This window comes from Chrysemys picta, chromosome 1, assembly GCF_011386835.1.
Source record: "Chrysemys picta bellii isolate R12L10 chromosome 1, ASM1138683v2, whole genome shotgun sequence".
NCBI classification, from domain to species: domain Eukaryota; kingdom Metazoa; phylum Chordata; order Testudines; family Emydidae; genus Chrysemys; species Chrysemys picta.
The window spans coordinates 2708998-2733997 of record NC_088791.1 but is presented as its reverse complement, the minus strand read 5'-3'; the positions used below and the strand labels follow the sequence as shown (position 1 = coordinate 2733997).

The 25000-nt window shown below is 64.6% G+C and overlaps 3 protein-coding genes across 3 annotated transcripts in view; 2 read left to right on the top strand and 1 right to left on the bottom strand.

Annotated features, from left to right (window-relative positions):
* The window catches only part of RBM28 (RNA binding motif protein 28), a 308732-nt gene that overhangs the window by 21290 nt on the left and 262442 nt on the right, over positions 1-25000 (bottom strand). The window lies entirely within an intron of this gene.
* PRRT4 (proline rich transmembrane protein 4) lies at positions 471-19635 on the top strand. The gene is made up of 4 exons (XM_065551404.1): positions 471-553; positions 1578-2474; positions 7058-7171; positions 16901-19635. The coding sequence occupies exons 2-4, from the start codon at positions 1640-1642 to the stop codon at positions 18871-18873; spliced, it is 2922 nt and encodes a 973-aa protein (XP_065407476.1). The 5' UTR covers positions 471-553; positions 1578-1639; the 3' UTR covers positions 18874-19635.
* LOC135983735 (adenylate kinase 8-like) lies at positions 8608-11475 on the top strand. The gene has a single exon (XM_065596965.1). It carries the CDS (start codon positions 9505-9507, stop codon positions 11353-11355), a length of 1851 nt encoding a protein of 616 aa, XP_065453037.1. The 5' UTR covers positions 8608-9504; the 3' UTR covers positions 11356-11475.

The following is a 25000-nucleotide window of genomic DNA, read 5'->3' as shown; positions in this document are numbered from 1 at the left end:
TAGACTGCGTTCCTATTGTCCAATAAACCTTCCGCTTTACTGGCTGGCTGAGAGTCACGGTGGATCCCAGGAAGAGGGGTGCAGGGCCCTGACTCCCCCACACTCTGTGACACCGGGTACATACGTCCACGGGCCACGTTAGCCCTTTTGGCCACAGCTTTGCTCTGGGGGCTTATGTTGAGTTGTTTGTCCCCTAAATCCTCTTCCGAGTCTCTGCTCTCCAGCACGCAGCCCCCCATGCTGTGCTGTGGCCGGCAGTCCTTGGTCCGAGATGCAGGCGTTTGCATTTGGCTGTATTAAAACCCGTTTTGTTTGAATGGGGCCAGCCTCTCAAGTGATCCAGACTGCTCTGTGTGACTGCCCCCTGGCACGGGCCAGGCTTGGGGGTTTTACTGCAGTGTCGACGTTCCCATCGTTCCCCGGTGCCATGTCTGAATATTGGCCCCGTATGAGCACGCGTTGTTTTCTGGCTTTTCCCCAGGATTACAGACGTACTGAAGATGAACAGCAGCGCAGACCAAGCGTGACTCAGCGGGCAGGGTCCCCGTGAAACGTGTGTCCTGGCTTCTTGTGTCTGACCGGAGCGAGGGATGTGTTTCGGGAGGGAGGGAGGGCTGGAGAGCCGGCAGCACACCCAGGACCTGCTGTGTCCCTGGGGCTGGGAACACCATTGTGCAGCTGCTGTGTCTGTGCAGCCAGTAGGTCACCGACACGCGGCTCCTGGCCGCGGCTCAGCTGTGCAGGTGGCTTCAGACCTGGGGAAACCCGGGGCCCCAGAATGGTTGAGATCAATGGGGGACTGAGGGGAGGGACGGCTGGGAGCAGTGCACTCAGACCCGGGCGGCTGGTTAGTAAATGGGGGGGGGACGGGACAGCTCTGCCGGGCGAGAGAGGGTTATCCTTGCCTCGATTCCCACCCCTGTGTCGGGTGGGCACACAGCCCATGTTTGAATGGCTTGGCCCAGAGCTCAGCACGCCCCAGTGCCTCCCTTTAGCAGTGGCCAGAACCCGCTGCCCCAGAGGACAGGGCAGGAACCCCCCCCACACACACACTCCTGTAGCAATGCTGGGACGATCTAACCCAGGGCAGGCTCCTCCTAGGCACTGGGCTTCTGCCTCCCTCCCTCCACCGGCCACTGGGGTTTTCAGTGCTGTCCATGTGGTGCCTCGGGACGGCCTCGTTCTCTGTGGGTCCTGCCGAGCATCAGCCTCGGGGAGATCTTGTGGCAGGGAGTCCCGCAGGTCAATCGTGGGTTGGGTGCAAGAACATTTCCTACTCTCAATAGGCAATGGGGTGGGGCCTCGCTGGGCCCATGGTCGGGCCGGCTGCCGTGGGGTGGGGACGCGCTGGGCCCGTGGTCGGGCCGGCTGCCATGGGGTGGGGACGCGCTGGGCCCAGGGTCTGGCCGGCTGCCGTGGGGTGGGGCGCGCTGGGCCCGTGGTCGGGCCTGCTGCCATGGGGTGGGGACATGCTCCTGGCCGCCGTGGGGTGGGGCCGATCTGGGGTCCCTTGTTCCAGGCTCTCTGGCCTTTCCTGGCGTGACACTAACGCGCGACCTCGTGGTCCCTCTCCCCAGGCCTGTTCTGCTCCTGCCCCGTGCCGACGTCCTTCCTGCTGCCGCTCGCTGAGACCGGGGCCATGTGGGCCCTGCTGGTTCTCCTGTGCCTGATGCCACCGGGCTCCTCGGCCCCTGGGGCCCTGGCTGAGGTGCGTCAGACCCCGTCACCTGCCGGAGCCAGGGCCAGGGCCCAGGGAGCTCTGCCGAAGGCCCCTCTGACGGTATCGGAGCTGCCGGCCCAGGGCGCCGACCCGCTGCTCTCCCTCAACCTGGGCCTGAACTTCAAGATCAAGGTGAGGAGCCAAGGCAGCTTCCGGCCGGCAGGTCCCAGCGCCGAGCCGGCCCTCGCAGACCTGCCCCCGGCCGACACGCCGGACCCGATCTCCTCCGCCAATTTCCTGCCGCCCGGCGAGGCCCTGTCCGGCTCCTCCTCCACGCCCGGCTCAGGGTGGCTAGTGACCGGCTCTGCGGACGAACCGTCGCCGGACGCTTCCCACCGCCCCGGGAGCTGGGGCGAGACCGCCGCAGACTGGGACGGCTCCCCGGTTCCCCGGTTCCGCAGCAGCCCCGGGGGCCGCCCGCCGAGCACCACCCCCTTCGAGTCGGAGTTCCTGGAGCCGGTGCCCACAGCCCAGCTCGCCTTGTTCCGGCCCGTGCTGGGTTCCCAGCCCGACGTGATGCTGCAAACTGCCAGGCAGCCCACCCCCGCCAGCTCCCCCCGGGGGCGCAGCCAGGGCCTGGAGTTCCAGATCAACATCGACCTGACGGCTGGGCTGGACCAGGAGGTGGGCGCGCCACCCACCCACGTCCTGCCTGCCAGGGGGGGCAAGGGCCCGGGCACCAGGTGGAAGTACCCGCTGCTCCCCAGCCTGAAGGCAGGGATCTCGGAGATCGCCAGCAAGCTGGGCACCTCCAGTGAGTACGGGGAGGGGCTTGTCTGTCTGCTCTGCTCCTGTCACGGAGTGACGGGGGACACCAGGCCCTGCACCCCCGGCTTCCTGCGATTCACCATGACTCTCAGCCAGCCAGTAAAGCAGAAGGTTTATTTAGACAACAGGAACACAGTCCAAGACAGGTCTTGCAGGAACAGACAACAGGACCCCCCCAATTAGGTCCATCTTGGGGTCCCAGGGCCCCACAGCCCCCTTGGGAGGTCAGAGCCCCGTCTGCCTCCCAGCCCTTCCACCAGCCAGCTCCTGAAACTCTCCCTTCAGCGACCCCTCCCACAGCCTTTGTTCAGTTTCCCGGGTAGAGGTGTCACCTGGCCTCCAACCCCTTCCTGGGTTCTCATGTTACATGCTCAGGTATTCTCCCTCGGTCAGTCTCAATGCAGACCGTCCTAGCCAACCTCCCCTGCCTTCCCAGCCAGCACTCCCCACTCAGCATTCAAAGACCACCTTAAGAACAGTCCCAGTTCGTCACAGCTCCCCACACGGCCCCGGTGCCCCAGCCCCTAGATGTGCGTCGCACGAGGAGCCCGGGGCACAGTGCTCGCTCCACACAGATTAATGTACTGGCAGTGTCAGGCCACTGTGATCATCTAGTCCGGCCTCCCGGGCACCGCAGGGCAGTGACCCCCCCGAAACCTTTCCCGGAGCGGAGCTCGGAGCAAACCATCGCACCTGGGTCTGCGTGTGTGCGAGATTGTGTGTGTGTGTGTGTGTATCAGGGGTGCATGTGAGCTGTGCGGGGGGATCTGTGTGTGTGCGAGATTGTGTGTGTGTGTGTGTCTGTGACATTGTGCCATGTGTGTATCGGGGGTGCATGTGAGCTGGGGGGGGGGTCTGCATGTGTGCGAGATTGTGTGTGGTGCATGCGTCTGTGACATTGTGCCGTGTGTGTGTATCGGGGGTGCATGTGAGCTGTATGGGGGGGGTGTCAAGGCTCCTTCCCCACTCTGAACTTTAGGGTACAGATTTGGGGGCCTGCATGAAAACTTCTAAGCTTAACTACCAGTTTAGATCTGCTTTTGCTGCCACCACCCAAATGATTTATGAATTTGGGAAACTCTGTCTCTCCCCCGCCCCCCAAAACCTTACCCTACCTGGGTAGCCTTGGGAGACTCTTCCACCAATTCCCTGGTGAACACCGATCCAAACCCCTTGGAGCTTAAAACAAGGAAAAATCAATCAGGTTCTTAAAAAGAAGGCTTTTAATTAAAGAAAGAAAGGTAAAAATCATCTCTGTAAAATCAGGATGGAAAATAACTTTACAGGGTAATCAAACTTAGAGCCCAGAGGAACCCCCTCTAGCCTTAGGTTCAAAGTTACAGCAAACAGAGATAAACACTTTAGCAAAAGGTACATTTACAAGTTGAGAAAACAAAGATAAAACTAACACGCCTTGCCTGGCTGTTACTTACAAGTTTGAAATATGAGAGACTTATTCAGAAAGATTTGGAGAGCCTGGATTGATGTCTGGTCCCTCTTAGTCCCAAGAGCGAACACCCACCAAAACAAAGAGCACAAATAAAAACCTTCCCCCCACCAAGATTTGAAAGTATCTTGTCCCCTTATTGGTCCTTTGGGTCAGGTGTCAGCCAGGTTACCTGAGCTTCTTAACCCTTTACAGGTAAAAGGATTTTGGAGTCTCTGGCCAGGAGGGATTTTATAGTACTGTACATAGGAGAACTGTTACCCTTCCCTTTATAGTTATGACAGGGGGTCTGCGTGTGGGCGAGATTGTGTGTGCGTGTGTCTGTGACATTGTGCCGTGTGTGTATCGGGGGTGCATGTGAGCTGTGCATGAGGGTCTGTGTGTGTGCGAAATTGTGTGTGTGTGTGTGTGTGTGTGCATCTGTGACATTGTGCCATGTGTGTATCAGGGGTGCATGTGAGCTGTGTGGGGGGGGTCTGCGTGTGTGCAAGATTGTTTGTGTGTGAATCGGGCTGCGTGTGAGGTGTATGGAAGAGTCTGCGTGTGTGTGTCAGGTTGTGCTGGGTGTGTATCGGGGGGCATGTGAGCTGTGTGGGCGGGGGGGGTCTGCGTGTGTGCAAGGTCGTGCTGGGTGTGTATCGGGGGCGTGAGGTGCGTGTGTGGGTTTGCCCATGTGCGAGATTGTGTGTGTGCGTGTGAGGAGTGCGTACACGTGTGTGCGCACAGATATGATCTGTGCTCCTCGTGGCAGAACCGGCTGCAACCGGCCCTTCCCCTGGGGGTCCGAGCGCAGCAGCCCCTGCCCTGGCGAGCCGCGGAAGGGGCCGGATTAGCACTAGAGCAGGCCCCCGTGGCCCAGCCGGGCCCTGTCCGCGGGCAGGGCAGCTCGTCCCCCACAGCCCGTCCAGCCCCCGAAGGTGCCCATGGTGCCATCAGCACCAGTCATGGGGAGGTTGCAATGCAGACGCCTGCCCCAGACCCATCTCAGGCGGGAGCCCCAGGGCTAGCGTGGGAGTGGGGAGCCCGGCCCATCAGGCGTGGGGGGATGGAGCGCAGATCCTGGGGTCCAGATTCCCGATGGCCTCAGCGGGCAGCAGCAGCTCTTGACTGACTCACCGGCTCCTGGCAGCCCTGGGCGCACGCTCGCTCCCCCACCAGCTGAGCCGAGCGCCCCGGAGCCCCAAGGCTGGAGCCAGAGCCCCCCACTCCGGAGAGCCCGCGCTGAGCCCCCCTGCTGCATGGCCACCAGCAGCCCCTGCCCAGAGTCAGGAGCCTGGGCACGTGTAGGGCTGCCACCTTTCCAATCGCACAAAACCAAACACCCTAGCCCCGCCCCTTCCCCGAGGCCCCCGCCCCCTGCTCACTACATCCCCCCTCCCTCAGTGGCTTGCTCTCGCTCCCCCTCACTCACTTTCACTGGGCTGGGGTATGGGAGGTGGTGAAGGGTGCGGGCTCCGGGATGAAGCCAGAAATGAGGGGTTCAGGGTGCAGGAGGAGGCTCCAGGCTGGGGCAGGGAGTTGAGGTGTGGGAGGGGGTGAGGGCTGTGGCTGGGGGTGCGGGGTGTAGGTGGGGCTGGGGATGAGGGGTTTGGGGTGCAGGAGAGAGCTACGGGCTTGGGCAGGAGGTTGGGGTGCAGGAGGGGGCTCCAGCCTGGGGCAGGGAGTTAGGGTGCGGGAGGGGGGAGGGCTCTGGCTGGGGATGCAGGCTCTGGGGTGGGGTCAGGGATGAGGGGTTTGGGGTGCAGAAGGGGGCTCCAGGTTTTGGGGGGGTCTCAGGGCTGGGGCGGGGGGGTTGGGATGCAGGGGGGTGAGGGCTCCGGCTGGGGATGCAGGCTCTGGGGTGGGGTCAGGGATGAGGGGTTTGGGGTGCAGAAGGGGGCTCCAGGTTTTGGGGGGGTCTCAGGGCTGGGGCGGGGGGGTTGGGATGCAGGGGGGTGAGGGCTCCGGCTGGGGATGCAGGCTCTGAGGTGGGGTCAGGGATGAGGGGTTTGGGGTGCAGGAGGGGGCTCCGGGTTTTGGGGGGGGTCTCAGGGCTGGGGCGAGGGGTTGGGATGCAGGGGGGTGAGGGCTCCGGCTGGGGATGCAGGCTCTGGGGTGGGGTCAGGGATGAGGGGTTTGGGGTGCAGGAGGGGGCTCCAGGTTTTGGGGGGGTTTCAGGGCTGGGGCAGGAGGTTGGGGCTCAGGGTTGGGGCGCTGGCTTACCTCGAGCGGCTCCCGGTCAGCAGTGGAGTGGGGCTAAGGCAGGCTGCCTGCCTGTCCTGGCTCCGCGCTGCGCCCTGGAAGAAGCCAGCAGGTCCAGCTCCTGACCTAGGCTGGGGGGCAGGAGCGTCCGTGGCATGCGCTGCGCTCGCCCACAAGCACCGCCCCCCGGTCAATGGGAGTGCGGAGCCGGTGCTCGGGGCGGGGGCAGCTCGCAGAGGAGCCCTGTGGGATCCCCGCCTAGGAGCCAGACCTGTTGCTGGCCGCTTCTGGGGCGCAGCGCTGTGCCAGGGCACGTCGGGACTAGCCTGCCTTAGCCCTGCCGCACCGCTAACCGGACCTTTACTGGCCTGGTCGGCGGCGCTGACCGGAGCTACCAGTGTCCCTTTTCGATCAGGTGTCCGGTCGAAACCCGCAGGGCTGGGGTTGGGGTGGAGCCTGTGTATGTAAGGGGGGACTGGGGCCATTTTCGTCCTTTCCCAGCTCCAGGCCCCATCCTGGACGAGGGCACGGCCCCCGCGCGGTGGGCGACTGAGAGATGCCATGGGCAGAGGCATGGCCAGGCGGGAACCCCTTCGGGGCTCCTGGGGATCTCTGTGCCTGGCCTCTCTGCAGGGGGCACCATGGGGGGGCGGAGGGGGGATGGTCTGTGTGCCGTGGCCCCTCTCCCAGACATGGGTCACACATGTCTGGGCTGAATTAGAGCCAGGCCTGGGTGCAACAGGCCCCGTAACCCCTCCCCTACCCGCTGGGCACCTGCTGCTGACGGCTCTGCCCCGAGCAGGCCCCCGAGCACCCCTGTGTGTGTGTGTCGGGGGGGTCTCCGACTCTTGTCAGAGTCAAGCCGTCCCCCTTTCCGTGTGCATGTGGGGGGTCCCTGGCCCCCCTGCTGACCAGGCCTGGCCTTTACTGTCTCCATGCAGGTTTCTTTGGCCCTACGCTGCCCCCAGACTGGCACCAGGAGAGGAACAGCACAGGTGGCGTCTGGGACCAGCCCCAAGACACCAGCCCCTCCCCACCTCGTGCCACGGAGCCCGGTGAGCCGCTGGGCTGACCCGCCTGTCCTGTGGGGCTGGGGCAGCCCCCAAACCAGCTCCTCCTTCTCTGAGTCCCTCCCACTGCCTGCCCCCATCACACAAAGCCTGAGCAGACGCCAGGGCATTCAGAATCCCTGACACACACGAAGGACACCCACCACCCAGCCCTATGCCCCCACCCGCTGCGCAGAATGGGCCTCCTCGCACAGCCCACGATACCTACACGCTGATGTACCCCACCGTGTTACACACCCCAGTGCACCCTGATACATCCCCAATACACGCATACGAATGCACCCCAGCCCCGATACACACCCCAACACTTCCCCAGTGCATGCCTGATACACACCCCAGTGCACCCCAATACACCCTGATATACACCCCAGTGCACCCCGATACACACACACTAATGCACCCACCCCCAATACACACCCCAATGTGCACTCCGAGACACACACACTAATGCACCCCCCCAATACACACCCCAGTACACCCCTTATACCCCCAATACACACCTCATTGCACCCCCTGATCCCCCCCAACATATACTCCCCAGACACCCCTCTGATACCCCTAATGCTGCACTGATACACACCCCAGTAAACACACACAGCACACAGACTGGCCAGAGTGATATACCCCCCAATGCATCCCCTGGTACACCCCCCAGCACCCCCCAGTGTGCCCCCGATACCTCAGTGCCCACCCCAGTGCCCTGATACCCCCGGTATACACTTTGCCTGGGGCATGATGCTGAGAGCAAGGGGTGCGAAGGGTTAATGGCTGGGGCAAGTCCCTGAGGTTCCTTGTGGACTCAGCCACGCCTGGCTTTGCACAGAGCTCGGTGCTATCTCCGCATCTCCCTGACCCTGGGGAGGGGAGGTCAGACCTTTGCCCAGGAGCCGGCTCAACAGGTCTGGGGGTGGGGGTGGGGGGCCTGCAGGGGGCTTACCGCCCCGGGGGGGGGGGTGTTGCACAAGGTCCAGGTGCGGATATTTTTGCCTGCTTCTGTAGCCTGAGTGGGGTTCCCAGCAGTGCAGGGAGGGGCCGGTGGGGCTGGCCTGGGGTGCAGGGAGGATGAGGCATGGGGGGACTGGCTGGGGCGCTGCTCCAGGCTGGGCTGGCACTGGGAACAGGGCGCCCGAACTGCCCCTGCTGGGCAGACGCCTGGTACATCCTGTCCCGGGGGAGGGTGCGGTGCCAGGGGCCCGGAGAGAGGAATGCAGCTGGGTCTGCCCCATGCTGTCACCAGGGCCTCTTGCTAAGCCGGCTCCTTGGCCAGTTGCTGGAGATGCTGGTCTGACAAGGCCAGGGAGAGAACCCCGGTGTCCTGGCCAGCTCCCTGCCTGGGCCGGGGGGGGGGGGGGGGGGGTGTCCCAGGCCACTGCTGAGTGCAGAGGGATCAGCTCACCCCCCTCCCGGCCCCCTGCTGCGTGAAACCCAGCACGTCTCAGAGCGGGGAGGGGCGGGGAGGGATTTGTCAGGGTCAGGCCACCCTGCCAGCCCCGGGGCGGCTCCTGGCCACACACCCCTCGCTGCCAGCCCTTGGGGAGCTTTCCACGACCGGATCTAGCAGCAGCAGGAAAGTGGCTGGGCTGGGCCGGGCCAGGCCGGGCCGGGCCGGGCCGGGCTGGCCGGAATCGTTCTGCCTGTGGAGGGTTCTGCAATGAAGTGTGGCCAGAATGCGGAGAATATGGTCCCCTGCTCCCTGTCCCTGTCCTGCTGCCCTCAGCCCCTCCTAACCCCACTGTCCTTCAGCCCTCTGTCCACACTGCACTCCCCACATCCCCTCTCCTGTTCCCCTGGGGCTCCCCTGCTCTGCCCCCCCCCCTTTCCGTATTCCCTTCCTCCTCCCCGTTAGCCTGCGGCCGGTGGGGCCCGGACAGTGTCTGGCGATAGCCGTCGGTGGGCTGCTGAGTGCGGTTGGACCCGGAGAAGCTGCGCCCCTGAAGGTCACTCTGCCAGCTCCCTGGAGAGGGCCGGGGCCGCCTGTCACATCCCATGGGGAGATGGAGCGAGAGCTGCCGTCCCCTGCGTGCCCAGGCTGACGGGTGCCAGGCAGCATTAGCCTCCATCCGGCACGCTCCCTTCCAGGTGCAGGCCGGCGGGTGCAGCAGCGCCCCGGGCGCAGCGAGCAGAGAAATGCTTGGTGGCAGCCCGTCAGCCCAGGTAAGTGCCGCCTGCGTGGAGGTGACAGATGGATCTGGACAGGGGTGAGGACAGCAGCTCTGCCGGCGACAGGCCCGTCACCTCTGCAGTCACACCGTGTCCCTGGCTCAGCCTCCCGGGAAGGGCAGCGCAGCCGGGCAGAGACGACCTCCCACTGGTCTGGCATGGCGTGGGGAGCCGAGCTGCCGCTGCTCCTACCATCATCCCCTGCCTGGCACCGCCAGCCTCTGATTTCCAGCCCCCGCTGTGGCTGCGTGGTCCCCAGTCTCGGGTGGGAGCAGCGAGTGCCTCTTTCCCCGCCGGTATCCCCGCTCCAGTGGGCTCGGCTCGGCCAGCCCTCTGCTAGCCGGCCCGGCCACTGGGAGCGGGTCCAGCGCAGTGCTCGCCGCAGCCCACAGGAGCCCCCAGCCGCGGGAAGGCAGCCTGTGCCCGTGCACCCGTGGGCGATTCGGGATTGCTGCTCGTTCCACCTGCCACCCCTGTGCTCTGTGATGTCACAGGCGGCTGCTGGGCAACCCTGGAACCCGGGGCCGGGTTTGGAATCCCGCCGAGGAGTCGCCCAGAGCAGCCGGGGAGAGATGGACGTCGCTGCCAAGCCCCACATCCCCCCCGCCATGGCTCTGTATGCCGAGAAGCACTGTGTCTTCCAGCTGATGCAAAGCATGGTGGAGGCCCTGCTCATCCACCAGCCCGAGGACCCCATCTCCTTCATGATAGACCACCTGAAGCAGGACAGCGACCACGTGCCCAGGGTGTTTGTGCTGGGTCCGCCGGCCGCCGGGAAAACCACCATTGCCATGTGGCTCTGCAAGCACCTCAACGCCTCCTACCTCAGCCAGCAGAAGCTGCTGGCCAACAAGACGCTGGTGCTGGCCAAGGAGGCGCAGAGCTACCAGCAGCGGCAGGAGCAGATCCCCGACGAGCTCTGGGTCGACCTGCTCCAGGACCGCCTCTCAGACGTGGACTGCATCAGGGAGGGCTGGGTCCTGGACGGCTTCCCCCAGACCCGCAAGCAGGCCTTGCTGCTGCAGACCTCCGGCATCGTGCCGCGGCACGTGGTGGCGCTTTACGCGCCAGACACCGTGCTGGTGGAGAGGAACCTAGGCAAACGCCTAGACCCCGTCAGCACGGAGGTGTACCATACCACCTTTGACTGGCCGACCGACCCCACGGTGGAGCAGCGCCTGGTGCAGCCCGACGGCTGCTCGGAGCAGGCCACAGCCAAGCGGTTGCTGGAGTATCACCGCAACATCCAGGGCATCTTCCAGTCCTACCGGGGGAACCTCCGGACCGTCAACGCCGACCAGCCCTGCGCCGACGTCTTCTCCCAGGTGCTGACGTTCGTGGAGAGCCAGCCCCGCTCGGCCGCCCCCTTCACCCCCCGGGTCCTGCTCTGCGGGCCCCCTGGCAGCGGGAAGAGCCTGCAGGCTGCCCTGCTGGCCCAGAAATACGGCCTGGTCAACGTGGGCTGTGGGCAGCTGCTGAAGGAGGCCATGGCGGAGAAGTTGAAGATCGGGGAGCTCATCAAGCCGTATTTCGAGAGCGGCTGCCCGGTGGCGGATAACCTGGTGCTGAAGGTGCTGCGGGAGCGGTTGGGCAAGCTGGACTGCGCGTCCTTCGGCTGGGTGCTGCACGGCTTCCCGCGCGACGCAGACCAGGCCGAGCTGCTGAGGAACACCGGCTTCGTCCCCAACCGGGTCTTCTTTCTCACCCTGCCGGTGGAGGCCATCCTGGAGCGGGTCTCTCAGCGGGCCACCGACCCCGTCACGGGCGAGCGCTACCACCACCTGTACAAGCCGGCCCCGAGCCTGGAGCTGCGCCGGCGTCTGCGGCAGAACCCCCAGGACGCGGCGGAGAAGCTGGAGCTGCGGGTGGATCTGTACAGCCGGCACGTGGCGGACTTGGAGGAGTTCTACGAGGATGCCGTCTACGTCAACGCCGACCAAGACCCCTACACTGTCTTCGAGTCCATAGAGAGCTGCGTCACTCGGCCCCTGCCCCTCCGCACCGTCTAGCGCCTGCGGGCAGGGAAATACAGAGTTTGCTTTCAGAATGGGATTCGGGGTCATCTTCTTTAACAGGGACAGGTGTTCCGGGGGGGGGCGCTGGGCTCCCCCTAGCCCCCACCTCCCTGCCTAGCCCCCAGCCCAGCAAAATTACCAGGGTAAAATATGGAATGGCTTCCCGGTGATGTCAATGTGGAGCCAGCCGCGCCCAGCCAGCTCTCCAAGCACTTGGCTTGGGACCCTCTGCCACTCAGTCGATCTTTCCCGGCCTCCTTCCCTCTTCCCCTTCCCCCCGCCCTCGATTTTGACACCCCTGCAAGTTTGCTCATCCCCCTCTCGGCCGCGAGAGCTGGGGGGGGGTTCCTGTTGCCTTGGGGGTCTCACCCCGGGGAAAGCTGCCCTGTGTTCTCTTACGAGTCTTCTCCCAGCTTGTCTGGTGAGAGCGTCCCAGGCCAGGCTCTGCGGCTCCCTGGGGCACGCGGGGACCCTCCGGAGCTTTGAGAAGCTGGTTGGAGGAATCGCTGCTCATCCCAGGCCAGGCGTGGGGAGGGGCCCTTCCCCTCTGCAGGCGGAGGCGGGGGTCTCAGTAGAGTGAAGCTGTTCCCGCTTGGTGGGGGGAAACCTTTGGAAAGCCTGGCACTGGTTTGGGTGGGGGCTGCCCTCTGTCACGGACTCACAGGTCGTGCCCACTCTTGGCCCCGTATGGTCCATGGGGGGTGCCCCTTTCAGTGCGACAGCCCTTCTCGGGGGTCCACTCTCACTCGGGGTCAGGCCCCTCCACCTCCTGGAGCCGCACGTCTGTCTCTGCCGTGGGCCCCCTCAGGGAGTCCACTCGCTCTGGATCCCCGGGGCCTCCACCCCCGAAGGGGACGATGCCGCCCCACCCCGCCCTGTTCTCTAGCCCGGAGCGACTCTCAGCCAGCATGAAACAGGAGGGTTTATTGAGAGTTGAACACAGCACAGGAAACTCTCAGGGCCTCAGGCCTGGCCTCCCTCAGCCCAGCACATCCCAGTCTCCCTGCATCCAGGTGGGCTCTGCCTGCTCCCCCTCTCCAGCCCAGAGCCCCCCTGCTTCCCAGCTGGGCATCTGAGATCCCCGGCCCCAGGCCCTGCCTCTGTCCATTGTCTTCTCTCCAGGGAAACAGGGTTGCCTGGGCCTCCTCTCCTCGCTTCTGTCCTCTGGGCCCTCTGGCTGGAACCGGCTGGTCCGGTCACTGGAGTCCTCTCTTCACAGCCCATTGTCCTCCCACTGGCCAGAACCAGCTGTGACTCCCGAGCTGGACCTCCCGATCACCAGGTCACCCGTCGCTGGGGTGTCCATTCTCCAGGCCATTGGCCGGGGTCCCACGTTCCCTTGCTGGTCCAGTGTACCAACAAACTCCCTCTCCCATCACCTCATTAAACCAGTAACACCCAGGGACACTGAGTCCCACCCCTTCTGCATGCAACCATTGGAAAAAACAAGGAAAAATCAAGAAAACCCCCCACTTCGTCACACCCACCAAGGGCTCGTTGGGAAGGGTCTTGTCCATGTTGGCCGTTGCCACGCCCAGGGGGCAGCTGGGGTCTCTGCTGACCCCAGCACTTGTGGTTTCGGAGGAGGGGGGTGGTTCTCTACTGGGAAACGTGCTCAGAATTAAAGTCTCGACTTCAAAGACCCCCGAGCAAACCGCAGGGGGCGCCGGCTCCCTGGCGCGCATGTCACTGTGCCAGCCGGAGATGCTCGCGCGCTTGTCCTCGCTGGTTCTCCGCCCCGTCCTGCTCTCCTGGCCCGTGTGGCTCACAGCCTCGTGCTGGCGTTTGACTTGGAGGAGTCGTTCTCCTCGACCACATTACAAAGGGCACGTCTCTGCTGCCCCGCTCAGATGCCCCTGGGGTGCTGGGTGCGGACTGGCTGACGGCTCCCCGAGGCAGGTTTGCGGAAGAGCCTTCGCTCTCCGAGCAGTGGGAAGCCCGGCAGGAGAAATGCGGCTCAGCGAGCAGCATGGCAGGACTGGCGGCTTCGGGCGCCCGCGCCAGGGCTGGGCAGAGAAACAGGGGCTGGTGACTCCGGGGCCGTCGGCTGAGCACACCTGCGCAGAACGCCGCTCGGCCAGTCCAGCCGCGGGCGCGTTCAGGGCAGCGTTCTGCCTCCTTCGGTAACGGAGCCGTTCTCTGGCCCCGCACCCAGTCTGCTGCCACCCTGGCACACACCCAGCGTCCATCCAGCCCTATTGGTGCATATGTAATGGGGGCCTTGCCCCTGGAGCGCCCCCTGGTGGGCAGCGCTGCAATTAAGTCCCTGCCTCAGTTTCCCCTGATGGGCTTTTAGTAAGCCCTATGGGGCTTATGTATATTGAACAGTGCCCCTTCCGGGCTTCAGCTTGTTTAACCAACGGTGGCACATTACCCAAATCGGCCTCCACCCCAGCTGCCTGGCGGGAGGGGGCAGGGGATGAGTTGTGTCCAGGTCCCTCAACAGCCAGGCCCTCTTGCCAACGGGGAGAAGGGTCTCTCACGCCAGCCCTTCCTCCTAATTCCTCAGCTCTGGGGCAGATGCAGGGGGATGGGGCTGCCATGTGGCTGGGGCCAGTGGGGCCCCGGCTGATGATAATACTGAGCCCACCCTGTGCCTCTCGTCCCTAGTCTCAGCGCATTAGGAACAAGGATGGGAGCGTTCTCGTGGACATAGGGCTGGAGAGGAGCTGGCCAGGCATAGCCCTCCAGAGCCCCAGGCCTGAGCTCTGCCCCCCGGGCCATGGCGCTGGCCGGGCACGGGCAGGACGATCCTGCGAATAGCAGGGCACCCGGCGGCCCGAGGCCAGGCTGTGACTGCACAGGGCCCAGCCCGGGGGCCAGACAGCTGGCTCCGTGGCAAATTCCTCGGCGGTGATGCAAACGGGCGGGCGGATTGAGAGATGCCAGAACTAATCCAGCGAAGAGGGGGTTGCAAAGGCACTTGGTGCTGATCCGAACCTGGCTAAAGCCCCGGATTAGACTCCCGAGGGATAAACAAAGCGGGGTGCAGGGCCGGGCCAGGAGAGCAGGGCTGGGCTGAGCTCTGGGGGGCAGCCCGAGTGCAGCCCGCCCGGGGGAGCCGCGAGGGGGGGCTGTGGCGGCGTTGGGGCAATCACTGATTGGCGTCTGTCCCGTCGCTTCCCGCCAGGCCCCATGGAGCCGCCGGCCATTGTGTGAGCCGCTGTGTTTGGAGAAGCCCCTGGCTACGCAAACAGCCCGGGAGGCAGCCCCAGGCCCAGCCCATTGTGCCTCCCAACAATGCCCCTGAGCCCCCCAGCCTCCCCTCCCCCACGGCAGCGCCGGGGCCGGCCAGCGGGTGCCGTGCTTGCTGCAGACCAGAGGCTTTTCCCAGCCCCTGGCACAGGGGGGAGGTCCCTGCGCTTGCCTGGGTGGTCTCCTGGCCGTGCCCAGACCCAGGCTGGCACTGCTTGTCCGCCCTGCCCGGAGCTCCGGCCCTGGTCACTCTCTGGCCTGGAGCTCCCGGGGCAGGTGGCCTCTGCCAACAGGGAGAAGGGGTCCCCGGCTCTCCTCGCGGCAGGGATGGGGGGTGCATAGCAGCGCCCCCTCCTGCTTGGGGAGGGACCCAAGGCGCCGAGCCAGCTCTCACTGCGGAGCCCTGGCGCTTTCTGCGGCCTCGGAGTGAGCATGGGGTTCCCTGGGGTCCCCCCTCCAGCGCCATGTGTCACCCCGTGCATGGCGGGCATCCGTCCTGCTGTCCCTGGGGTCCCCCCTCCAGCGCCATGTGCCACCCCATGCATGGCGGGCATCTGTCCCTGGGGTCCCCCCTCCAGCACCCTGTGCATGGCGGGCATCCGTCCTGCTGTCCCTGGGGTCCCCCCTCCAGCGCCATGTGCCACCCCATGCATGGCGGGCATCTGTCCCTGGGGTCCCCCCTCCAGCCCAGCGGCATGGGGGCTCCACACGGGGGTCTGCCTGAGCTGACAGCACCCCCCCCCCGAGGTCACGGGCTCAGCCAGCTGGCTCCCCACAAGCAGCCAGCAGCCGGCACGTTCTGCCAGCAGCTCTGCAGCCCCAGGGCCCCCGGATTAGGGGCTATTGGCTTTCATGTTTTATCTCCAGAACAGCGAGTCCCTGGCTGGCTGCTTTCCAGCCGCAGGCGCAGATAACGCAGGGCTGTGTGCGTGGCCGGGTGTTCTGCTCGGAGGGTGTTTGCACAGCCTGACCCGAGCGCCTGAATACAGCAGTCGCCACGTCCTGATCTGGGGCCTGTTCACTGTGGGGCCTGTCTGGGTTTCAGAGCCCCCCCCTTTGCCCCCCAGAGGGGCACGTAGCCAAGTGTGAAATGCACATGCACAAGGCTGTGTCTGCACATGTGTTCTGTGAGTGGCTAAGTGGGAGTGTGTCCCAGGTGATGGTACATTAGCATGCATGTGTGTATGCACTGGGACACGTGTGCTGCTCTGTGCGTGTGTGCACACTGGGGCGTGTGTGTGTGGAGGGGGTTGCATTCAGGGGCCAGTGCATGCTCTGTGCGTGTGTGTGCGTATGCTCTGCGGCCAGTGCAGTGCATGCTATGTGTGTGTGCGCTCTGGGACTGGTGTGTGCTCTGTGTGTGGGTATGCACATGCTCTGGAGCGGTGTGTGCGTGCTCTGGGGCTGGTGTGTGCTCTGTGTGTGTGGGGGGGGTGGGGAGTGTGTGTGTGTGTGCGCGCGCATGCTCTGGGGCTGGTGTGTGTGTGTGCGCGTGCACTCTGGGGCTGGTGTGTGCTATGTGTGTGTGTATGCGCTCTGGGTCTGGTGTGGGTGTGCATGCGTGTACACTCTGGGGCTGGTGCGTGCTCTGTGTGTGTGTGCATGCACTCTGGGGCAGGTGTGGGTGTGTATGGGTGTGCATGCGTGTGCGCTCTGGGGCTGGTGTGTGTGTGCGCGCGCTCTGGGACTGGGCCTCTGTGTGTGTGTTTGTGCGCATGCGCTGGGGCTGTGTGTGTGTGTGTGTGCGTGCGCTCTGGGGCTGATGTGTGTGTGTGTGTGTGTGCACACATGCGCTCTGGGGCTGGTGTGTGTGTGCGCGCGCTCTGGGACTGGGCCTCTGTGTGTGTGTGTGCGCATGCGCTGGGGCTGTGTGTGTGTGTGTGTGTGCGCACGCATGCGCTCTGGGTCTGGTGTGGGTGTGCATGCGTGTGCGCTCTGGGGTTGGTCTGTGTGTGTGTGTGCGTGCTCTGGGGCTGGTGCGTGCTGTGTGTGTGCATGTGTGCGCGCTCTGGGGCTGGTGTGGGTATGTGTTTGTGTGTTCATGCGTGTGCGCTCTGCGGCTGGTGCGTGCTCTCTGCGTGGCAGAGGCAGGGCAGCCTGTTTCCATCATCCCAAGCTTGCCCCTGGTGCCCCCCTCGTGGTCCCCCCCCACGGCCAGGCCCCCGGTGCTGCCCAGCTTGTGCGACTGGCGCGTTTCCTGGCCCCGGCCCCGCAGAGCCAGGAGGGAGTGGGCTTTGTGGGCGTCACCGCGATGATGGCAGGCCACGAAGACCTGCTGCGTTCCCTGCCGGCGCTGGGTCTGCCTCCCCCCCGCTAACGGCCTCTCCGTCTCCTTCGTCCCCAGGCCCGGCCCCTGGCCGGCACGGCCCCTCTCCGGGCAGCGAGGGGGCGCTGGCCGCCTGGCCCAGGTGCACGCCGGAGAAGCCAGAGGAGTGCGGCTCCCCCAGCCCTGAGCTCGAGGCCCCGCCAGTGCCACGCCTGCTGCCCTCCCCGCCCCTCTTCGTCACGCTGCACGCCGACTGGAACACGGCCATGGCTGACTGGGGCCTGGCCTGGGAAGCCCACGTCTACGGGGCCGGCTCCCTCTTCAGCCTGCTGGCCCTGCTCTCCCTGCTGAGCCTGGCCTGCCTCCCCTTCCGCTGCCCGGCTGGCTGCACCTTCCTGGCCGCCCTCGACCTGCTGCTGCTCCTGGCCGGCGCCGCCCGGGCCTTCCTGCTCTTCTACGACGCCTATGGGCAGCAGGAGCGGCTGCCGGCCGTCGCCTCGCTGCTGCTGCACGATCTGCCCTTCCCCTGCCTCTCCTCCGCGCTGGCCGTCGCCTTCCTACTGCTCTCCACCCGCTCCCGCGTCAAGCTCTCGCGCGCCCGCTTCCGGCACTCCGGCTGCCTGGCCGCCCTGGTGCTGCTGCACTTCTTCGTGGCCGTGGGCGCCGTCCTGGCCGCGGACCTGCTGCGCCAGTTCCCCTTCCTGCTGCTGGTCTCGCGGGGGACCTTTGCCCTGCTGGCCGCCCTCCTCTCCCTCGCCTTCCTCGCCTTTTATTGCCTGGGGCGGGCGGACGCCACGCAGATCTACAACCTCCAGAGCTCCACGCCGCCCACCGAGCACCTCAGCCGCTGCCCCTTCGCCGACGCTGGCGACTGGAGCCGGGCCGCGCGCACCACCCTGCTGGCCGCCTGCTTCGCCCTGCTGAGCGCTGCTCTGCAGGCCTACACCATCCTGCACGCCCTGGGCTACGGCCTGCCGCCGGGCTTCTTCGGGCCCTGGCCCTGGTGGTCCCTGCAGCTGGGCTGCCGGCTCTGCGAGGTGGGCACCGGGCTGCCCCTGGCCCTGGTGGGCCTGTACCCCGTGTTCTGCTCCCACGAGCCCCCCTGTGTGCACTGCTGGGGCACGCTCTTCCGCGGCCCCGTGAAGGCCCCCATCCTGCCCAACAACTTCCAGTGGGCCGTGGCGCAGCACGAGAAGCTGGTAATGTGTGACACCATCGCCCGCAGCGACTCCGAGTTCCTGCCGCTCTACGCCCTAGCCGGGAGCCGCCTGAGTGCGGACGGGGCCGCGGGCTACTGCGGCGCCCACAGTCCGGGGGCTGCCAGGGCCTCGGAGACGCGCCTCAAGGGCGGCTACGGCTCGAAGACCTCCTCCGTCATCAGCATGGCCATGGACGGCGACCCCACCGCTGACTTCCGGCCCCCGTCGCCCATCAACCTGCGGCGCAGCATTGACGAGGCCCTCTTCAGCGAGGCCCTCATCCCCGCCAGCCTCTTCCAGCCCGCCGGCGCCCTAGCCAGGTCCAGCACCCTGGCACTCAGCCACCAGAGCCCCGGCCTGCAGGCGTGCGAGGGGCTCGGGGAGACGCCGGCCAGCCGCGGCCTGTACCGGACTTCTTCCTGCGGGGAGTTGGAGGCGGCCCTGCCCCAGGGAGGGGATGGGGAGGCGTCCCCGGAGGCCGGCGCACCTGACACCCCCCTCTGCTCCCCGGGCAGGTGGAGGGAAAGCAGCCGCTGCTCCAGCTCCCCCTACGGACTCTCCCTGGACGGCTCCTCCCTGGTCCTGTGTCCCGGCCCGGAGCAAACCACCCACACGTCTTCCTTTGCGTACGAGCCAAAGCTGCCCCGGGGCCCGGGCGAGAGCAGCCCTCGCCGGTCCCCCCCGCCCCCCGGGGGGCCGTACCTGCCCCTGGCCCAGCCCTCCCAGGAGTCCTTGGACTCTCTGGTCCCGCAGCCACCGGCGGGCGAGGCGGCTGTGCTGCAGGAGGAGTTCATGGACGTGTGCCGGCAGATCGACGCGCTCAGCGTCAGCAGCGACACCATCGACCTGTAGGGAGAGGGGCCGTCCCGGCCCCGCTGCTGCCACCTTCCCAGTGGGCCCGGCCTCGCAGGAGGAGCCAGGGCGGCCCTGAGACCCACATCTCCCCCCATGGTGCTAGGCGGGACAGGCCCTTCCCGCCCCTGGAGGGGGGTCCCCTCTGGTCAGAGCCAATGCATGGCCCATGCACTCCAGCAAAGGGTGCTCACCCCACACCCACGTCCCAGGGGTCCAGGGCCGGGGCAGATTCACAACGTTCCTCCCCGCCTCCCCTCCACGTGCCCCAGCGGCACCACCCCTGTCCTTCTCCCCCCCCCCCTCGCCCGAGATGGGGCTGGGGGAGCCCGTGGCCGGCCCTAGGGGCCTGCAGCTCTATGACGGGGAGAGGGCGCTCCCTGCTGGGGGAGAGAAGGGACTGTGGGCTCCCAACAGCCTGGGACCACAGCTCCTTGGAAAGGGGGCACAGGGGCCCGGCTCTCACCCCAGCTCCCTGGAAGTGGCTCAGTGTCTATTAGAGATGCCCCCTGCCCCCTCCCATCTGCCTGCTGCCCAATGCCCTCCTGCCCTGCTCCCTCCCAGCCCCGGGTGCGGGGGGAGGGGGTGGGCCCAGACTTTGACCCCTGTATTAGCAATGAGGTAGGTTCGTGGTTTGTGCTCCAGACTCCAAAGCCCCTAGCGGCGGTGACAGGCCCCCGGGCGCGGGGGCTGTGGGTGCCGGAAACTGCTCCCCCCCTTTGCATTAATAAAGTATTTTATCAACAGGAGCAGCTGGGTTCCTCGTCGGGCACGAGCAGGGGGAGTTACACGGCTAAACCAGGTAGTCTCCAGCCCGGGAAGAGCCAGCCATGGGGGGGTGCCCCGTGCCCCACCCTGACATGGGGAGCCCTGCAGTAAGCGTTGGGCCCCAGAACCCACCGTGGGGCACTGAATAGCCCCGGCCCCGTCCAGCTGAGCGTGTCTGAGTGAAACACAAGTGCAGTCAGGGAGAAAGGACACCCCGGGGTACATTATTAGGCAATCGTCGGATGCTGTCCTGCTGCCCAGCACCAGAGCGCCTAATGGAGCCCCAGGGTGTGTGGTGCTGGGCGGGCAGGGAACGGAGCCAGCCCAGGGACCCCGTCTGAATGCCGTGGGCTGGGGACCGGCACAATGCGTCAGGCCAGGCCCCCGGTGGGCGGCAGCTGTCGCTCCCCTGAAGCCAGCAGAGGCAACGGAGGACGGGCCCATAGTCACCCTTCGGCCAGCCCCGGTGGGACCCAACTGAGAGTGCCAATTCAGGACAAATCGCTTAAAACAGGGCAATTACAGCCCAAGGCTGGGGTTTTTTCCACCTCTAAGGCACCAAACCAGCCAGACTAAGAGGACTTCAGTCTCACCCCACTGGCTAACCGCAAGTCTCACAAGCAATCTCCTTAGACACTCCAGTTTCCCAGTATTCCCACCAGTGCCACTCGTTATGGGGACAAATGGTTATGAAAACCAATACCCCAGTAAAAGAAAACGGTTCTTCTGATCCCAAAGGACCAAGCCCCAGACCCAGGTCAATATACAAATCAGATCTTACCCACAAATCACGCTGTTGCCAATCCTTTAGAATCTAAAATCTAAAGGTTTATTCATAAAAGGAAAAAGATAGAGACGAGAGTTAGAATTGGTTAAATGGAATCAATTACATACAGTAATGGCAAAGTTCTTGGTTCAGGCTTGCAGCAGCGATGGAATAAACTGCAGGTTCAAATCAAGTCTCTGGACCATCCCCCGCTGGGATGGGTCCTCAGTCCTTTGTTCAGAGCTTCAGCTTGTAGCAAAGTTCCTCCAGAGGTATGAAGCAGGATTGAAGACAAGTGGAGATGAGGCATCAGCCTTATATAGTCTTTTCCAGGTGTAAGAACACCTCTTTGTTCTTACTGTGGAAAATTACAGCAAAATGGAGTCTGGAGTCACCTGGGCCAGTCCCTGCATACTTTGCTGAGTTACAAGGCGTATTTGCCTTCTCTCAATGGGTCCATTGTATAGCTGATGGTCCTTAATGGGCCATCAAGCAGGCTAGGCAGAGCTAACACCAGTTTGTCTGGGGTGTCACCCAGCAGCATAGCATAAGTTTGAAATACAGACAGTATAGAGCCAATATTCATAACTTTAAATACAAAACTGATACACACATACAGACAGCATAATCATAACCAGTAAACCATAACCTTGTCTTAGACACCCTATTTGACCCCCTTTATACAAGATTTGGTGCCACTACAGGACTTTGGTTGCAACCATGTTCTATATGGTCCCAGTTCAAGTCAATAATGTGACAAGCAGGGAACAGTGTGGAGACACTGCCTCCCCTACTCATCCGCCCCCATGCTCCCCTGGGCCGCCAGCAGGAAGCGGGGGCCTCCCCAGGCCCCCAAAGCACCCAGCTGCACCAAGTCAGGGGCCCTAGCTGCAGGGAAGGCAGGGCCAGCAGCTGTGATGGGGGCTCCCCGGGCCAAGGCTGGGCTCCAGCAGGGGGGGTTGTGAGAGGTGGGGCGCAGCAGCCCCGGGTGGCAGCTGTGGGCAAATGCCTGCTGCCTTTGGCGATCCAGGGTGACACTGGGGTGGGGGCAGAGTGCCCCGGGAGCTGCCCAGCACTTGGCCCTCCTGCGTGAGTCACGCTGGCTATCCAGCCCCATCACTGGCACAGCCGACTCAGTGCCCACGGGTGGTGGGCATGGGGCAGGGCGAGGGTCTGTGCAAGGAGAGGAACACGTGGGGTCAGTGTGTGCACTCCATCCCACCGCTGCCGGCTAGCTGGGCCATGGGCTGCCCCCGCATGGCCGCTCTTCTGTTCTCCTGCTGCACAGAGGAGTTTTTCCGCAGCAAACGCAGGCCTGGGGGAGGGAGACGAGCCCCTGGCAGGCCCCGGGACAGGCCCATACGCTGGGTGCAGAGCGCGGCGCTGAGCAGGGTAAATGCCCTTCGCTCCCCTGCATGGGGGAGGGGGGCAGCTGTGCCTCCGGGCTGAGCGATGCTGCTGGGACTAACGAGGAAGTGTGGCAATTAGAAATCAAACGAGCAAACGAGCTCTGTGCTGCTGGGAAGGTCAGCAGTGAACTGCCTGGCAGGGCGTTAATATTCCTGGCCTGGAGATTCTGCTGCACTTTCCCTTTCCCCTGGGGCCCAGGGACTCGCTTTTGGATCTCGCCCGGGCTCTGCCAATGCGCCCACTGCTGCTTTAATTACCCTGACGGTGCTGTGATGGGCAACCTCCCCCGACCCTGCCCCGGCTCTGCCAATACCCAGCTCCACTCAGCCCCAGAGCACAGCACCCAGTGCACTGCCCAGCCCTGTCCCGGCTCTGCCAATACCCAGCCCCAGAGCACAGCACCCGGTGCACTGCCCAGCCCTGTCCCGGCTCTGCCAATACCCAGCCCCGCCCAGCCCTGTCCCGGCACTGCCAATACCCAGCCCCAGAGCACAGCACCCGATGCACTGCCCAGCCCTGCCCCGGCTCTGCCAATACCCAGCCCCAGAGCACAGCACCTGGTGCACTGCCCAGCCCTGCCCCGGCTCTGCCAATACCCAGCCCCAGAGCACAGCACCCGGTGCACTGCCCAGCCCTGGCTAAGAGATACAAGCAGCCCCCACACATCACTGCTACACCCTGTGGTCCCTGGGTCTACATCCAGGGACAGACCCAGCCAAAAGCCTGGCTTGACTCCAGAGACAGCCCCTGATCCTGGAGCCAGGCCAGCAGAGACAGCCTGGGGCAGCCCAACACCCTGCTGATCAACCCGCAGGTTGACCCGGGCACAGCACTGAGCCATGACCCCAAAGGGTGAGACATACCCCAGAGATGACACCAAAATCCCCTTCCCCGCCCCGTCCACAGATAGAGGTTGAACTCAGCGACCACTAGGGGGAGCCACATGCTGCAAGTTTGCAGGGTCCAGCATTTTAAAATCAAGGAAAGGGGCACAGAGAGAAAGAGAGACGCTGGGACAGGGTGTGGGGGGATGGAGGGATGATGGGACAGGTGGATGGATGGATGCTGGGGGAGGATGGGGATGGAGGGAGGGAGGCTGGGGGCATGTGGGATGGTGGATGTGGATGGATGGAGGGACGCTGGGGGCGTGTGGGATGGTGGGTGTCTATGGGGAGGGATGGAGGGATGCTGGGGGTGTGTGGGATGGTGGGTGTCTATGGGGAGGGATGGAGGGATGCTGAGGGTGTGTGGGATGGTGGGTGTCTATGGGGATGGATGGAGGGACGCTGGGGGCGTGTGGGATGGTGGGTGTCTATGGGGAGGGACGGAGGGATGCTGGGGGCGTCTGGGATGGTGGGTGTCTATGGGGAGGGACGGAGGGATGCTGGGGGCGTGTGGGATGGTGGGTGTCTATGGGGAGGGATGGAGGACGCTGTGGGTGTATGGGATGGTGGGTGTCTATGGGGAGGGATGGAGGGATGCTGGGAGCGTGTGGGATGGTGGGTGTCTATGGGGAGGGATGGAGGACGCTGTGGGTGTATGGGATGGTGGGTGTCTATGGGGATGGATGGAGGGATGCTGGGGGTGTGTGGGATGGTGGTTGTCTATGGGGAGGGATGGAGGACGCTGTGGGTGTATGGGATGGTGGGTGTCTATGGGGAGGGATGGAGGGATGCTGGGGGCGTGTGGGATGGTGGGTGTAGATGGGGATGGATGGAGGGATGCTGGCGGCGTGTGGGATGGTGGGTGTCTATGGGGAGGGATGGAGGGACGCTGGGGGCGTATGGGATGGTGGGTGCGTATTGGTTGGGAGGAACGATGGGACGGGTGGATGGAGGGACGCTGGGGCGTGTGGGATGGTGGGTGTGGATGGGGAGGGATGGAGGGATGCTGGGGGCGTATGGGATGGTGGGTGTGGATGGGGATGGATGGAGGGATGCTGGCGGCGTGTGGGATGGTGGGTGTCTATGGGGATGGATGGAGGGACGCTGGGGGTGTATGGGATGGTGGGTGTCTATGGGGATGGATGGAGGGATGCTGGGGCGTGTGGGATGGTGGGTGTCTATGGGGAGGGATGGAGGGACGCTGGGGTCGTATGGGATGGTGGGTGCGTATTGGTTGGGAGGAACGATGGGACGGGTGGATGGAGGGACGCTGGGGGCGTGTGGGATGGTGGGTGTGGATGGGGATGGATGGAGGGACGCTGGGGGCGTATGGGATGGTGGGTGTGGATGGGGATGGATGGAGGGACGCTGGGGGTGTGTGGGATGTTGGGTGCGTATGGGTTGGGAGGAACGATGGGGCGGGATGGAGGGACACTGGGACGGATGGATGGATGGATGCTGGGGGGTGGATGGAGGGCTGATCCGTGGGGATGGGGATGGAGGGACTATGGGGATGGAGGGAGGGAGGACAGCGGCAGGGTTCACTACAAGGAAGGCGCTGAGGGCCCTGTGAAGTCGTTTCCCCTCCCCCCACCTACTGAAGTGGGAAATAGCATTTCTGCTGCTCTTCCTTCCCAGGCTCCAGCCCAGCCTCCCTGCGCAGCCTTCCCGGGCACGGGGCACCCAGGGCTGGGGCAGCTCGCTGAGACCTGCCCTTCGCCCCCTCCTTCCACTGGGCACGAGCAGTATTCACAGCCACTGCTCAGGTCCCCGCCGCGCGGAACGCCCCGCACCTCGCCTCCTTCCCAGGGAACACAAGGGGCCGTGTGCTTAACCACTGGGCCGAGCACGTCAAAGGATTGGAAGCCAATGGTCACCTAGACAATCAGATCGTAACGCGCAAGCCGGACCGAGCCCTGGTGCACCGGACGCGCTCCGCTCTGACAAAGCAAAGCGCCCCCACATGCTTCCCACCCGGCTGGGCTGGGATCTGCCCTTCATGAGACAAGGCGCGCTGGCAGCTTGCCTGCTCGGGGAGGGATCCAGGGTGTCTCTCTGGGCCCCCCAGCACCCCTCAAACCGTTGCCTTGACTCGTGAGTGAGACGCCCCCCAGGGGTTGTTTCTTCCTCTGAGCCTGTGATTTCCCGATCTCCTAACTAGCGTTGGGCTCAGTCCATGGTGGCATGGCCAACCCCCGCTGGGTCTCAGCTCGGCAGGTGTCCCATCCACTGACCCCCAAGAGAGGCCGAGGAAGGGGTCCCTCAGGCTGAGGCCGGGTGGATGAACCCTGGGCTGGCC

What these genes read in the sequence shown, in the direction of transcription:
- PRRT4 (XM_065551404.1), top strand. Translation starts at nt 1,640, where the DNA reads ATGTGGGCCCTGCTGGTTCTCCTGTGCCTGATGCCACCGGGCTCCTCG. An exon ending in CAGCAAGCTGGGCACCTCCA is followed by an intron (nt 2,475 to 7,057) that starts GTGAGTACGGGG and finishes GTCTCCATGCAG; the next exon opens with GTTTCTTTGGCCCTACGCTG. An exon ending in ACCTCGTGCCACGGAGCCCG is followed by an intron (nt 7,172 to 16,900) that starts GTGAGCCGCTGG and finishes CTTCGTCCCCAG; the next exon opens with GCCCGGCCCCTGGCCGGCAC.
- LOC135983735 (XM_065596965.1), top strand. Translation starts at nt 9,505, where the DNA reads ATGGCGTGGGGAGCCGAGCTGCCGCTGCTCCTACCATCATCCCCTGCC.